The following is a 16,650-nucleotide window of genomic DNA, read 5'->3' as shown; positions in this document are numbered from 1 at the left end:
TCCTATGTTTATTTACACTAATATAGTGCAATCGTATACAGTTACGTCTGGAGTAGCTTTGCAGAAGACTGCATGGGACTGAACCCAAAGAACATTTTATTGGGAGCAAACCTCATCAGATAAAATGAGTCTGACTTCTGAATAGACCTTTCATAATTTTTTCCTTAGTCACTGAAGCACTATTTTCCTTGTTCAGCATAGATTTCTTAGGGATTATTAGACTATATGACTATAGTTGCATGTACACCAACTGCCCTAAAAATCTCTTTTCTGTTCAATGGACAAAGCTGCAACTTTTTTCATGGCACAAGTTATCACCTATTCAAGTGCTGTTAATATGACTAGCAGTCGGAAGTGTGTGTAGTACTGATTCCAATTTAGTGTGATGCTAATATTTATTTATTTATTAGATTTTTATACCGCCCTATCCCCGAGGAATTGATTTAAAGAAATACTCCTACATGCATTGAAAACTGTTTTTTTTTAACCTAAGCTGTTTTCTATGGCTGGCATCTACAGCATCACAGAGTACAACCACTCATTTATTTAACCACACGCTAAATGTTTACAGAATGACATATTTCCTTGTGTACAATTTCACTATGGGGTTCTTTTGCAGGAGTCAATTGTCTCAAGGTTTTTTAGGTAGGGACCAAGGTCAAATAAGTTAGAATGCTACCTTAATAGTGAGTTTATTTAATTTGGAAACAATGCTAAAAATCATAAGCAATTCTTGGCCATTCAATTCTTGGCCATTTTTTGGCAGAAAAATGGAGAGTCTTTGTACGGATAATGAAAGCCTGTCCAGCCCACAGATAAGACATGTGTATGTGTGTGGAGAAGAGATGCCTACCTTAGGTAGGCAGAAATATGACTCAGAATCATAGAGTTGGAAGGGGCCAGACAGGCCATCTAGTCCAACCCCCTGCTCAAGGCAGGATCGGCCTAGAGTATCCCTGAGAAGCATTAGTCCAGCTGCTGTTTAAAGGCAGTCAGTGAGTGGGAGCACACCACCTGCCAGTGAAGGAGAACTGATTCCACTTCTGCACAACTCTTACTGTAATTTTCTTTCCTGATATCCAGTTGGAAACTTTCTGCCCATAATTTAAACCCATTACTGCAGAGTCTCTGCTGCCAACAGGTACAGCTGCCTGCCCTCCTCTAAGTGACAGCCTTTCAAATACTTAAAGAGAACAATCCTGTCCTCCCTCAGTCTCTTCTTCTCCAGATTAAGCTTTGTGCATCAAACAAAAAAAGAGAGACCTCATAAACAGCTGAAATGGTGAGAGCAGCTTTAAAAAAGAAAAAGAAAAAAGTAGCTCTCTCCTGTCCCTTGCAGTGTGCAAATGTCCTCTTCTAATGCTTACCAACTTTAAAACCTAAACATTTGCAGCATTATGGCTTTCATTCATCTTTAGATGGGGTGGAGAAAACTTTTTCTATATTTTGACATACACTACAATGCACCTATTGTATACATGCCACAGCTGATGGATAAATGCCTGTATATTTTAATCATAGTTACAAATCCCAGGCAACTGTTTCAACACAGAAGGCAGGTGGAAGACACACAACTTAATATAATTAACGGAGCAAATGCACTCAAAGCTGTATATATAGTATGCTAGGGGAAAAAAGTTATCACCCTAGATATTACAAATATATGCCAAGAAAAGCTCAGTTATACTAATGAGTCTAGATCAGGCACATTAATCCAACTGTACTAATGTCTTTTGCTTTTGTTATATTTCAGTTGCATCCTTTGCTTACTTGCAAGGAGCAGTCAGGTTCATCCCAAGCTATTCTAACAAACCCCACATGTTTTGTTATGCAGAAAGGTTATATAACTTGGTCAAGGTCACCTAGTGAATTTTGCAGCCATGTAAGGAAGATGGTTTCAGGTAGCTGGATCAAGACTGACTCAGTCTTACATCCTTCCGAGATTGGTAAAGTGAGCGCCTCATTTGTTGGGAGTAAAGTGTAGATGACTGAGAGAGGCAATGACAAACTACCCCATAAAACACAGTCTGCCTAGTAAACACTGTGATGCGATGTCACCCCATGGGTCAGTAACGACCTTGTGCTTGTACAGGGGGGCTACCTTCACTTTTAAGGATTCAAATCCAGGACATCCTGGACCACAGTCGGTACTGACTCCAGTCTACACGAAAGCTGACCTAGCCACAGTCACACCCAGCCTGGTAACATCCAGACTAGACTAGTAGAACATGCTTCATGTACAACTGCCACTCAGAATCTACAACTAGTGACAAATGTAGATGCTCACAGTCCTGCACTATAACCTAGATGCTGGCTTGAACAAGATGCTGGCTTGAACATTTAAATGTCTAGATCTCTTGAGTATAGATTACCTGAAAGATCATGTCCACCATCATATCAATCTCCCTAGATTGAAGGGTCAGTGAACAGCAATCCACAGGATCTGTTATCAGACTGAGACCCTTAGAAGACTTGTTCAGCTCTTTCTCCTGGAATTGTGGGATTCCTCTTCCAAGAGTCAATGTTGGCAGCACCCCTACATGTATTTTTGAGCCAACTGAAGACATTGTGGAATGCAATCCCACCTTTCTCCATTCATGGGGCTTGAGGCTGCCTGGAATGCAGAAGGTCCCAGATTTAATCCCTGACACCGTCATTAAAAAGGGTTAGGTAGCAAGTGGTGTGAAAGACCTCTACCTAAGACCCAGATGTACTTTTTGCCATACCATTCGTGATAAGTTCAAGATTATCACAACTGGCTACATCCTAAGCAAGTAATTTAATATTGTTTTGAAATATTTCAGGGCTTTGCAGATATTAAGCTGCTTTTTTTTGTCATTCAGATCTTCTGTGGAAAAAAGAGCCAGTGCACCGAAGAACAGACCTCCCCTCAATCAAAAGGACAATGGACTGTCATCATTCAAATGTAGACTCTCAGAAGAATATGAAACTCACATAAACAAAATAAAACTCTGTCCACGTGTTGCACCATCAAGTTGCTTCCAATTTATGGTGACCCTAACAATCAATGGCCTCCAAAACACTGCATAATTAACGGCCTTGCTCAAGTCTTGCAAACTGAAGGCCATGGCTTCCTTTTTTGAGTCAATTCATCTCACATTAGTTCTTTCTCTTTTCTTGCTACCTTCCACTTTTCCTAGCATTATTGTCTTTTTCAGTGATTCTTGTCTTCTCATAATGCTACCAAAAACAAGGCAGCCTCAATTTAGTCACTTGAGCGTCTAGTTCAGGCCTGATTTTGTCTAGAACCCACATATTTGTCTTTTTGGTAGTCCACGGTATTCATAAACCTCTCCTTCACACATTTCGAATGAATCAACTTTCTCCCTGTCATCTTTAACTTTCATATCCATACATAGCAATAGGGAATACCACGGCATGAATGAACTTGATTGACTAATCTCTACAGTTATGTATACAATCTGCCAACAAGAACTACACTTTCTTACCTTCCCCTGATCAGTGTAGAGACTGAGAAAAAAAATACAGTAACGCTGCTTCCCACCACCAGTATTTTTCCAGACTTAAAGGGAAAAAGACCCAACTCCCAGTGTCTATGCCCAGAAATCTAACACAGAATTTACTTGACAATAAACAGCGACCTTCGGCTTACCCAGTGCTAATTACAGTAAGCACTGGATAAAATCAATACACTTACAAAAGTTATACTGTACGAAGGGCCCAAAGGAACTTAATAAAGTAGAATTTCAAAGAGCAAGAAACAAAGCTAAGCATATTCCACTTGTCAATAAGCATCACTGGATGAGTTTGAGCCAGCTATGTTCCCCTAGCTTAACTATTTCAAAAGCTCTGCAACAAGCAAATATAGTGTTTAAAAATTATAGGAAAGGGACTCAAATGTAAAGGATAATAATGTTATTTTAAAAACCTGTCGCAATCTACACTCGGTATGTTTTCCCACCATCACACCTCAAAAAAAGATGTAATTCTGGAAAAGGTGCAGAATAAGACCAAGTGAAGACACCAAAGAATTGGAACATTGTGAGAAAAAGGCCAAGCTGTTTGAGATACTGCTATTTTTACCGAAGAATAAACTAAAATTATCAATAAAGCGAGTAGAGATTTTTTTCCCTTCCTTTCTCCATCTTAGAAGTCGGAATTACTCAATGAAATCAATTTGTGTGTTCAAGACAGTCAAAAAGAAAGAGCTTCTTCACACAAATGTAACATCAACTTGTAACAATGACCGACAATATTTTAAAAAGCCACTTAAACGAAGACAAAATTCAGGGATTTATCAAGAGTTAAAAATGGGATATCGATATTCAGAGCCATTCCAGATCCTGGAGGCAGACAAAAGGGGAAGTCTACAGCCTCCATGCGGTGCTTTTTTCCCTTCCCAGAAACATCCACTCAGAGATAGCCTGCAGAACTATATGGATTTTTGCTCCAATCCAGGAGGGCTTTTCTTCGTTTCTTAAATTACACAGTTGTCAGTCACCACACCACAAATAACTTGCAGAATACTTCGTAGGACCCCATAGGACAGTGATAGCGAACCTTTTCGAGACCGAGTGCCCAAATTGCAACCCAAAACCCACTTATTTATCGCCAAGTGCCAACATGGCAATTTAACCTGAATACTGAGGTTTTAGTTTAGAAAAAAATGGTTGGCTCCGAGGCGTGCGTTACTCAGGACTAACCTTGGTGGTAGTCGGTGGCTTTGCTTTGAAGCAACCGTGCAACTCTTCCAATGGGTGAATCACGACCCTAGAAGGATTTACTCAGAAGCAAGACCCATTGCCAGCAACTGAGCTTACTCCCAGGTAAAGGATCACGCTTTAGTTCTTCGCATGAAAATCAGTGGGGTTTAACAGTGATTAACAGGGTTAGCTACACTGCTTCCCCAAAACTAGGTCTTAGGTTTAATGCTAATAATCAAGCCCAACGGCCCAGGCCAGCCTAGATGTGGGGGGGGGGCACACTGTTTGCACTCTGAGTGCCACCTCTGGCACCTGTGCCATAGGTTCGCCACCACTGCCATAGGATTTTCAAGGCAAGAGATATTCAGAAGTGGTTTGCCACTGCCTGCCTCTGTGTAGCAACCCTGGAATTCCTCGGTAGTATCCACATCCCAAAAAAATGGCCAGGGTTGACCCTGCTTAGCCTCCCAAAGGACATATAAAGCTCAGATTTTACAGGACTGATTAAAGAACCCAAGCATGTCAGGCAATATGTTTAATAGACAAACAATGCAAATGTATATTTCTTTGTCTCAGTGATGCCAAAAAGGAAGAGAGTTTGTTTATACACAGAGAGACACAATTCAGGAAGCGCTTCTGTCGCCCTAGAAGGATTTGGCTAAAGTACTGGGCTTAAGTATACTTCTCAACATTTTGTATTTTTAAGGAGCAAATTTGCATGTGGCATTTCAGTTTGGAGAGAATGAATCACCCCTAGCTTGGAGTAAAAAATGATGAATTCATTTTAAAAATAAGAACCCATTAAAATTAACACACTGGAAAAGTTAAAGGCAGATTAGAGGGTTTCTTTCAAAATTAATGGGTCCCAAACCTCCCTCTCCTTCACTAGAGTCACACAAAGATTTTTGGAATACAAGTTTCCAAAAAACACATTCGGTAAAATGCTAGTTTGCAACTGAAAAAATATACCCATTCCAGGTCCCAACACTGTAGGCCAATAGTAAATTGTGGCCATGGGAAACCAAATTACAGTAGTACAATTTGTGCCTTTAATCTCCTACCGAATCCAAACTCTTATTTTCAGAAAGGCCTACTCTTATTATGATGTATGTATGGTTAAGTCATGTTAGAATTGCTGTCAGATCTACACCAGAAGAGAAAAGCGTTGTGTATACTTTATTATTTCCGTAAACTTTAATGGGTTTTTTGGTATATTTCAACACCTGAATCAAGAGGAGAAGTTAGCATAGTACCAGCCTTTCAGCATTTAAAAACCGCAATCAAGGCTACCAACATTATAAGGTGCCAGACACACTTTTCACACCAGAGAACTTCAACATAACACCCCTGTAAAGATCACTACTAGCTCTTTCAAAGAAGTGTTTTAGGTGATGATTACAACTTTAAATAGTATTACTGAACTGCACATTTCATAGGACTTATAAATTCAAAATTATCTTTGCCTTTGTGATGCTTGAAAGACAAAACAATGGCTCGGGATTCTAGCAGCCTGGTTGGTTGCACACAGATCACATTCCCTGCTTCTATACATTATATCCCAATATTTCCTTTTATAAGCATCAGAAATATTTCACCACTCTATATGCTACTACGGTTGGAAACTGTCTTCATGACCTATTTCCAGTTTTTTCCTAGGACAAACATATTTAAATACCTACATAAAAGGCCAGGCCAAATTTTCAGCTTCCCCTGTCTGCCAGCTATTTCACAATATCCTTCCACCTTGAGTGAATTCTCCTCATTCCTAATGAAATACTAGAGATATTTATGCACTGGATATGTCATTCATCCACTCTAAATGTCTAAACTGCATGCGCCATTAGCACTGCTTGCATCACGTACCAGTGTTCCCACTTAATCTGTGCACTATCCTTATTGCTACACACCCAAAATGAAATATCAGGGAGAAAGTTCTTAGGTTAGCCTTCATTCTGGCATGCCAGCAATCCATAAGCCCCCCCACCCCCCCTGCCCAACACATGGGCAGTATTTCATCCCATGCATCTTTTCCTGTAAAACACAAGTTTACTAGCTAATCCGCAGTTTCTAAGAACAAGACCCCATCTGCTTCAAGAAAAGTGGTATGCTACTTGAGCATTTTCTAAGACACTGGTACAGGCTGCAAAACAGATTGGCTTCTTTGCTTTTGTCCTGGGCATCCTTCCCAAACTCTGATGCCCTGGAGAATTTGTGGCAAACCATCTGGCACCCAAATGCCAAAGTACTTCCACTGAGAACTCTATGTCATATTCATTCCTGTCACACTGTGTAATAGGAACACAAAATGAATATGTTATCCTGTTCAGAAAAAGAAATCGGCGGTTCATTTTTGTTCTTTGCATGGTTCAATCAAAATACTCAAGTTTTCATTGTTTTGCAAAATCACTACTCTTATCGGTCGAGAGCAATTCACCTACGCTGAAACCGGAAGCTCTTCTTCACAAGCAGCTCCAGAGTATAAATGGAGAAAGGTGGGATATAAAAAAAAATAAAATATGATAAGATATTGGTGCTATCTCTGCCAATCGCAAATCTAAGTAAGAATTGGATGTCACAGACTAGCTGTCTCCATTGGCAATGGAAATGACCCCAAGGCACCACCACAGGCAGCTGTAACTTACCCTTATTTGTATTTAAATTCTCTCTTTGCAACAAAACAAGTTGTCAAAGCAGGTCTCCAAAATGAAAAAAAAAGGGAACAGAAAGGACATTAAGATTAAACACAAGTGTTCCATGGGAGAAAAGTCTCAGCTGAGCAGAACTCAGGTGTATGAGAAGGGTGCTGCTTATTTTCTTTCTATGGGCAAAATCAGTGGCAGCTAAAAGCTAGGAGGAGGCTCCGTTGGATCCAGGCATGATGGGAACGTGATGGCCTCACTAAAAGCAGTTGGAAACTTTATGCCACGCTTGTGAGCAGCTGCTCATCTTCTATCCTATGCCAAATAAGAATCATCAAACATGCAACAAGGCAGAAAGGCTTCTGTAAGCTGGGAGACAAGCTTGTTCTTTTCTAACCTTTGATATGTCACACACCACTGACAAATGTGTGGGAAGGTGAGCTACTAAAGGTTGGTGGAGGCTTGAAAGTTTTGTACACTTGCTTGAAAGTCTAAGAACTCCTGGCTTGACCTTCAAAGGATATATGCGTCAACTCAAGGACCGCCAATGACTTGACTAGCTAACCATGAAAAGCTCAACGTGAAATATGCAGGGGAGTAAGGCTTATAATACATCTGAACAATTATAATTGGTGGCCTTTGACTATGGAAACCCATGTCAGACCAGTAATGATTTCCAACAAAAATGCTCCAGAAAACATCAGTGTCTAATATACGGCACGGAAGAGCAAACAATGTGCACATCCCTATAGATGTCATGTTTGCGCAACAAGGTCTTTGTGTAGAGAGACAATTGATTAAAGTCACGTGTCTTGCATCCTATGAACATGTTCTGCGTGCACTAGATAACCTTTCATAACCTTCTAGGGTAGAGTAATGGTTAAGGGCAGTAGATTCTGATTTGGATAAACCGATTTCATTCCCCAATCCTCCACATGAAGCCTGCTGGGTGACCTTGGGCTGGTCACAGTTCTTTCACTCTCTCAGATCCACTTACCTCACAAGGTGCCTATTGTGGGGAGGGATTGTGATTGTAAGCCGCTTTGAGACTCCTTAGGGTAGAGAAAAGCAGGGTATAAAAACCAATTATTCTTCGTCTGTTGCCTGTAGCGCAGCATGCTGCCCGTGCAAGGTCAAGGGTTTCCAGTGGGGCTCTTGCACAAGGAAAAGTCAGAGCGCAAAAGGAAACATGTTCCACAGCACAGACTATTTAGCATGCACAGAACTCATCTACAGGACCCAAAACATATTACTTTAATCCAATTTTATGACAATGGCCAAAAAAGCTGTAATGAAGCCACTCTCTCTGTCATCATATAAGATGCTATAACCCCCCCCCTCCCCTTTACTTATTAATATTTATTTAGTGCCAGCAGCATGGTAGGAGATGTACAAAAAACAACAGCAAAACGATTCCAGTCAAGATCATTTACAGGTTGGATAAAAATCTTATCCAGACGGCAGCTTCTCTCTAGTGCCAGTTCATGCTTTGGTACCAGGAACAGGGAAAGAGAGGCAGTAACTGAAGTGGATTTTTGTGTTCGGAGAACGGCGTCATGTCACGGTAGTCTTCATGCTGCCATGTTTGAACTAGCAGGGGGCAGCACAGCAATTCACACGGATTAGAACTGAACAAGCCAAAAAATCCATTTGGAACACTGTAAGATGGGCAGGACAAGGTTGATAGAGACTTGATGAGGAAAAAAAAGGTATGAGGTGACCTACTGCTTGACAGGACACAGAAAAAAGGAGGCTAGAGCGATCAACAAAACACTTAGCAAATGAAGCAGTTTCTTCAGGAGCTGTAGGAAGGGGAAGAAGAAAACTGACTTTACGACAGAATGCACACGGAAGAGAAATCAGGCAGGGGCAACTGTCCCAAGTACACCACGATGCACCCCAAAAACAATACAATGAGCATAATCTGTTCACTGCCCAACTGAAGGGCTAGGTAAATCAGTTTTGATGTTTGTTGATTAACCTTGGATTAAAAATTAAGTACTAGACCATTCTAAAGGGAGGGTGAAGCTAAACTTTGTCTTCTGCATCTGGCAATAGTAGGCGTTTAAATAGTCTCCAGGTCCAAGTTGTACTAAAATACCCCAAACATTCAAGGGTTAAAGACATCCGTGTGTGTCCACAGTCAAACCAGAGGCTGCAGTGTTACAAAATACATATGTTTTAAAGAAAATTTAAGGCCTGCACCAAGTTCCTAAAAGTCACCTATTGCGCCTTTAATAACGCAAGACCTCACACAATGCACGAAGGATCAATATTGCACAAAGGCAAGGAATAAAAATATCAAAAGGAAAGCAGATGACCTTTCCCTGTTCCCTTAGTTTCGCTGACTTGATTCACCATCTGAACATTACTATACAGCTCAGCCACATGCCAGCCGGGTATATTATGCAAAGTCACATTCGGAGTATTTTTGCCCGCATACTCTGTTTCAAGAATTAGCACAAAACAAACCACTTCTCCACTAATATGTCTTAACACCAAATTCTGAGGTTAAGTGAAAGCCAGAAAAAAGAGTGAGAGGAGCTGAACTTCCCCTATCCCTCTGAAATCCTCAATTCCTGCTCCATTCAGCAGTCCAATCCTATACAGTTAGGCTACCAAACCCACTGAAAACAGTGTTTCAGGCTTTTTGCAGCCTTAATTTGAATCAGGCAAACACATCCCTATTGAACCAGCTTAAGTTTTGCAAACGGTTGTTCTCAGTCCTTCATAACACAACTGAAGGTGAAAAAATTGATTCTGCAACTTTTCCATTCTCCAAAATCCCCGTGGCAAGGGATGAATTCATTCAGCTTCCCTACAGAGAGAATACTAGCAAAGCCCAATCTCGAATATTGATTTAGCCTGGCAGCATATGAACTAAAACCCCATCAATATCCATTAAAACAGAGCTTATGAAACTCCAGGCCAAAAGAGAGACCATTAGAGGATTGGGGTAAGTTCCAACCCTGCCCCCCACTCTATAATGGTGTCTATTCACAAAAAAGCCTGAGGCAGCAGAACGTTAATATGGTTAACGACATAAATGCTTAACGATATAAAACTAAACCTCAGAACCAACCCACCTAATCTGAGTAGGTAGCTTATTTTGAGGACAATGCAGACCAGGAAGCTTATTAAAAAATACAAAAAAATGCACTTTTCTCCAACGCCAGCATCTTCAGAGAAACAATCTCTTCAAAAAAAGAGGGCAACATTATAATGATTGACAGAATCCCTACTGAAAAAGAAGATCCAATAACAGAATTACACCCACATCGATCACAAATAAGTTTTCAAAATATTACGATTACTTAGATGTCAGATGAAATTTTCTACCCCCTTAAAGAAGTTGGAAGATACACGGCATAAAGATGCCAGTGGAGTGGAAGTGCTTGGAAACCCTACCTAGCAATCCCCAACAGATCTTTTAGCAAGTTGAGAAAAGACGGAGAGACAGCTGTAAAAAAAAGACGCCGAAAATCTTATTCACCGGAGAAAGGCACCGCGCAGAAAAAGACCAAATGAGGAGCGTCTCTTGCCTATCATCAGCAGGGGGTAAAAAAGAGCCAGAAAGGGATTATATTAGGAGGATTATTGCTTCCCTAAGAGGAGTGAAGGGATAAGCACACTGATCATTACAATCCAGCTCCAGGGCTCCGCGAAGAAGGCTGTTAATTAGGGAAGCAGAAGCACACAGTTACCCCAAGCAAAACTGCACCCACGGGTGGGAGGGGGAGCTATCCAAGGCTCAGCTATTATTATGATTCCCGTAGAAAGGCAAGGTCTGGAGAGAACTGAGGTAGAATTTCACCCAGTGCGGGCGGATAAAGCAAAAAGAACTGGAGCCCTGTACACGAAAGCGAACGTGTGTACAATCTCGTGGACAGTGTACAGATGTCCTTTTCTCCTTTGCAGGCACCCTGGGCAATTCTGAAGCTACACTAGATGCAGGTGTGACTGAAAGGACCCGTTTCTCCAGGTGCTGCACCCTAGCTTGATTTCCAAAGTGCCCTCTTTCCTCCGAACAGATGCACACTCCAAAGAGACTCTTTCTCTCTGCCGAGAGGCGACCTGCAAAAAAGAACCCATAACACAGGACACCTTTCCTGCCTGGATGAAAAGATACACGCACACACGGCTATTTTTGACACGATGCATCCTCCTCAAACCGAAAGCGCAGGCCAGCACGCCACACAGCTTTGTACACAAGAGAGGGGGGAAGAAATGCACCATGCAGCGAGGGGAGGTCTCCTTGCAGCCACCCCGGGCTGCAGCTGCTTTGGAGATGGAGGGCCCACGGGTGGGGAGGGACAAGCACAAAGGGAGACCAGTGTTAAGACCCCGGTTTTTTTTGGGGGGGGGAGGGGGCGACGCTTCCAAAAGGGAAGGGTCTCTTCCCCAGGCTGGACAATGGAGGGAACGGCCGCCCGCAAGGCTCGCCTTCTCGGCCCCCTCGGCTCGGCTCACCTGGTAGATGGCGGCCCAGCTGCTGGCCTGGTCGAGCCGGTGGAACTCCTGTTCTATCTCCATGGCGACGGGGGCCCAAGGCCGGGCCTGGCCGCCCCCGTCCCTCGCCTCGGCCACTGCCACCTCCTTGGCCGCTTCGCCACCGCGGCTCCGGCTGCCTGCTCTGAGCACCGACGGCGCCTCCCCTCGCCTTTCGCCTTCCCCTTCCCCAGCCCACGGGAAGCGACGCAGGCCGCCCGGCCCACACGCCTTCCGGGACGGCCTCCGAGCTGAGGCGGGGAGGGAAGCCCGGCCTCTGCGGAGAGAGACCCGCGGGCTGAGCAAGTCTCCTCTGAGGAAAAATGGGCGCTTGGTTTCCTATGAGGAGAGAGTCGGGTGTGGAGGCCCGCTTGACATCATCGAAATGACGAGTGCAGTCGCGTCTCTGAGCATGTGCAGAGTATTTCTTGAGTTCCCCCCACCCCCGTAGCAGCAGCCTCGCTTTATATTTTGGAATTTGTAATCATGCCAGCACATTTGCGCCGGGGAAGGAAATAGTCGTGCCATGTTTCATTAATCAGAGTCCAAGAAAAAAAAGCCGCATTATATTTTCTATTAGGATCAGCTAAAAGGGATATAAGACAAATGGCAAAAAAGTTTGGTTTGTACAGCAGTGTGGTGTAATGGTTAGTGCTGGACAGAGATCTGGGAGATTCGGGTTTGAATGCCCCTTCAGCCAGAGAAGATAGCGAAGAGTTTGTCGAAGGCTTTCATGGCTGGAATCAACTGGCTGTTGAGGGTTTGCTGGGCTGTGTGGCTGCGTTCTGGTAGTCTTTGCTATGGCTGGCATCTTCAGAGCCTGGAAAACCCACAACAGACCTTGGGCCTAACCCACCAGAGTTTTTGTGAAGATAAAACAGAGGAGGGCAGAATGATTTAACCCGCTTTGGGTCTGCACTGAAGTGAAAGGCAAGATGTAAATGAAGCAAATAAATAAAATGTCCTTGCGTCCAATAAAATGTACTATGGTGCTTTTGCTTTGGGATACCCAAAGCCTCTTTAAAAATGGGAGCAGTGTCAATTTCATACACAGGCCTAGTAGCAGAATAAGGGAGTCAAACAGTACATTGGTGATACAATGAACTGTTTCGCTTCAGATCGCAGGTGAAGGAAAATTTTTTTTAAAAAAATTCCTGTACATGGAAAACTAGCAAAGCACTTGAAAGATTAGGTTAGAAACACTGGAAAAAAAACCCCTCATCATGTATTGGAGCAGCAGTTGCGTAGGAGGTTAAGAGCTCGTGTATCTAATCTGGAGGAACCGGGTTTGATTCCCTGCTCTGCCGCCTGAGCTGTGGAGGCTTATCTGGGGAATTCAGATTAGCCTGTGCACTCCCACACACGCCAGCTGGGTGACCTTGGGCTAGTCACAGCTTCTCGGAGCTCTCTCAGCCCCACCTACCTCACAGGGTGTTTGTTGTGAGGGAGGAAGGGCAAGGAGATTGCAAGCCCCTTTGAGTCTCCTGCAGGAGAGAAAGGGGGGATATAAATCCAAACTCTTCTCTTCTTTATTCTTGCAGTGATTTTTTTTAGCATGGGGAGAAGATGATGCAGACTGAATCTCCGTAGTGGACAACTGGCATAATTGGCCAAGTGATTTTTTAAAATCACTAAAGTCGTGCCAAAGATGGGTATCAATTGAAAGGTGCTATCCAAAGTACAGTACTGTGTAAGAGTTCTGCTGGCTTGGAGGGGCAGGGAAATCAATTTTACAACTTGGAATTATTAACGTTTTACAGTACACAGCGTAAGAGCATGTGTATGGAAACACTTTTGAAACTTAGTGGTAAATAAAGCAGACTGTTGTAGCACCCAGTTGTAAATAAATCTGTCCTTTAGCAACCCAGCGTGTACCACCTAAAGCAGCTGGCTTGTGTTACCTTGTAGTGAGATCAGTCCTGAAAATGGAGCAGATTGACGAACAGCAGAAAACAACAGGTTGTATATTGGCAAGATAATAATTGTGTCCATATATTAAGAGAAAAATTACTATTTCTCTCCCTTCATAATCACACCCACCAGTGGTATATGTGTGCATTTTTCATACAAAGGGGTGCTCTAAAAGAAGTGATTGTGTGCCACTGTGAAGTCACTGTGCCGAGGAGGGGGTGCCCTTTAAAAAGTAGCACACCTGGAAACCTTGTTTAAGGCAAAGAAAAACATCACCCAGGTGGTGGTGGTGGAAAGGGCTGTCAGCTGACTTATGTGGATCCCACAGGGTTTTCAAGACAAGAGGTTCAAAGGTAGTTTGCCATTGTTTGCCTCTGTGTCATAACCCTGGACTCTCTTGGCGGTCTCCCATCCAAATACCAACCAGCCAGACCAGGGTACAAAGATATGATGCAGGTTTGAGGGCCCTTGTATCGAACACATCCTTCTTTTTAAATGTACATCCCACCTTTTGGCCTGCAAAGGCCTTCTGAGGTAATTTAGCTGGTAATAGCTACAACCATAAAAGTCTGAAATGGTGAAGTACATTTTTAACTTGATCAAAAGCAAACAGCTAGAAAACGTGATTAAAAATCAGATGGTTAGAAAAGCAGCAACATATAAAACATTCTTGGTTTCCTAAAACGTTCCTGGGCAGGTGTACCTGAAGAGTGAATTCTGCAGAACAGAGGCCTCAAACAAGGAAGCACTGTTGCTACTGACTAGTCTTGTTTCTTGTGGTGCTTGGTGGGGTAGACTGGCCATTTAACTTAGAGGGAAATTTCTCGGTGGGCCATTGCTCTAGTGGGCTGCTGGTGGCCAGCAGAAAGTGGAGCCAAGCATCAGGAACTCAGAGGCTGCTTGGCCCAAACCTCTCATAAACTATGGCAGTTTCTGTCAGCTGACCAATTGTGTCCTCCACACATTCCAATTTGGGGGGATAAGCAGAGGTGGGATCCAGCAGGTTCTCACCAGTTCCCGAGAGTGGGTTACTAATTATTTGTGTGTGCCGAGAGGGGGTTACTAATTGGGTCCGCTTTTCCATCTCCACGCCTTCGCCTCCCTGAGAGGCAGACTGCCTTTGAATTTGAAGGTTCCATATAGCAATTGCGACTAATACTGTAACTCCCTGAACTGGGTTAATCCCTTTCAGGTACTGCAATTCATGGATTCTCAGCCTTTCGTACCTTTTATCTCACCAGTCTCTATCAAAGAACCTGTGTGTTTCACCATTGCTGTGTTCAGATTTGTGAATTGGGGCATTTTCTATAATGTGATGATGATTTAGAAATGACCTGGTGCAAAAAATTTTTGGGGGGTCGTGGTGGGGTGGCTGCCCATGGGGGGTGGGGAAGGGCATCCAACTCAGGTTTTGCCCAGGGAGCCCAGCTTTGCCTAGGTATGCCTCTTCCCCTTTGGTGAGGGGGGGCTGGCGAGGGAACCTGTTACTAAAATTTTTGGATCCCACCACTGGGGATAAGACAGTGGTTGGGGTCATAGCTGACCACTCTGAGCTGAGCAGCGCTACAGGACTGGCTTATAGCACAGCAGGGGCCACTCACCTTCACTTGCTCCCGGTTTTTCACTTCCTAGTCTACTTCTAATCAATTGGCCTGTTTCATTGATGTCATTTGGGTGGGTCAAATTCATATGAGGAAACTTGATCTGTCCGACAATGGGGAGAATACTCTCTAATTTAATGTGTTCAGTTGGGGACTTCAGGTAGATGCACTCTGATTTAAGGGAAATTGCAGCATTTGTGTGTCCACAGATTTATTTTAAGTATTTTTAAAGAGAAAGATGGTAACATTGGAAAGGGCTGTCAAGTCACAGCCAATCTATGGTGACTTCATAGGATTTTTAAGCCAAGAGATGTCAGAGGTGGTTTTCTATTGGCTGCCTCTGCATAGCAACCCTTGGTAGTCTCACATTCAAGTATGGACCAAGACCAACCCTGCTTAGGTTCTGAGATCTGACGAGATCAGGCTAGCTTGGGCTTTCCAGGTCAGGGCAAAAGAGAAAGCCACAAGTCGAAAAACAGCAAAGCAAGAGATGTTTCCTGTCCCTGTAGCAGCTGTATAGAAAAGAAAATGTCATTAGGTGTTTCTCACTCAGCATGAGAAGTTGTATATACCTGTCAAAAGCCCCAAGAAAAATGCAGGAACCCTGTCTTTTCAAGGCTTGTGGTCTTTCCCTGAGCTATGGCCACTCTGAAAGAGCCATTCATTCCTCTTTTAAGGAGCCATTCTACTCAGTCACCTGGCCAGCCTACAGTGCCATCCTAAGTAGAGTTAACAGCTTTCTATATCCATTAATTCAATGGGATATAATTGCTCAGGGGCCTACCTCTGCTTGGGATTGCACTTCTAGAGACTCAAGCAGGATTTAGAATCTCTGGTCTTATGCTGCAGATTGTAGTTAAAAGTAGGCCTTTGATCTGAACAGATTTAAGACTACTGTTCCAAGGGATCCTGGATCTGGGTTATTTATTTATTTATTTATTTATTCATTCATTCATTCATTCATTCATTCATTCATTCATTCATTCATTCATACGTATGAACGTACGTACACATACATACATACATACATACATACATACATACATACATACATACATACATACATACATACATACATACATACATACATACATACATACATACATACATACATGCAACATTTGTCCCTTCCCCTTCTGGCAGCTAAAAGAAACATTGTTAAAGCGCATGTGAACAATTAAAACCAAAACTAAAAGACATTTAAAAGCACAGACCAACAGCACTTGATACTTAGGGCAGGAAGGAGAGATTCAGGGGTTTTACAGTGAAAAGCAAGCATGAAACTAGTAGCAGTTAATATGAAATCATGTGTATCTTATAAGGCAG

At 42.9% G+C, this 16,650-nt stretch overlaps 1 protein-coding gene across 2 annotated transcripts in view; it reads right to left on the bottom strand.

The window, feature by feature from the left end:
* Positions 1-12,122, bottom strand: part of PTPN1 (protein tyrosine phosphatase non-receptor type 1) — a 78,618-nt gene extending 66,496 nt beyond the window's left edge. The window contains exon 1 of one of the 2 annotated variants that reach the window (XM_048497156.1): positions 11,795-12,122. In XM_048497156.1, coding sequence (XP_048353113.1) covers positions 11,795-11,857 — 63 coding nt within the window. In that variant the 5' untranslated portion in view covers positions 11,858-12,122. The remainder of the gene's footprint in view (positions 1-11,794) is intronic. The other variant, XM_048497157.1, reaches the window with a different exon arrangement.
* Between the last annotated feature and the right edge of the window lie 4,528 nt (positions 12,123-16,650).

The sequence above is a fragment of the Sphaerodactylus townsendi genome, linkage group LG05 (genome assembly GCF_021028975.2).
Source record: "Sphaerodactylus townsendi isolate TG3544 linkage group LG05, MPM_Stown_v2.3, whole genome shotgun sequence".
Classification (NCBI taxonomy): Eukaryota; Metazoa; Chordata; class Lepidosauria; order Squamata; family Sphaerodactylidae; genus Sphaerodactylus; species Sphaerodactylus townsendi.
This window is presented reverse-complemented; position numbering and strand designations above follow the sequence as displayed.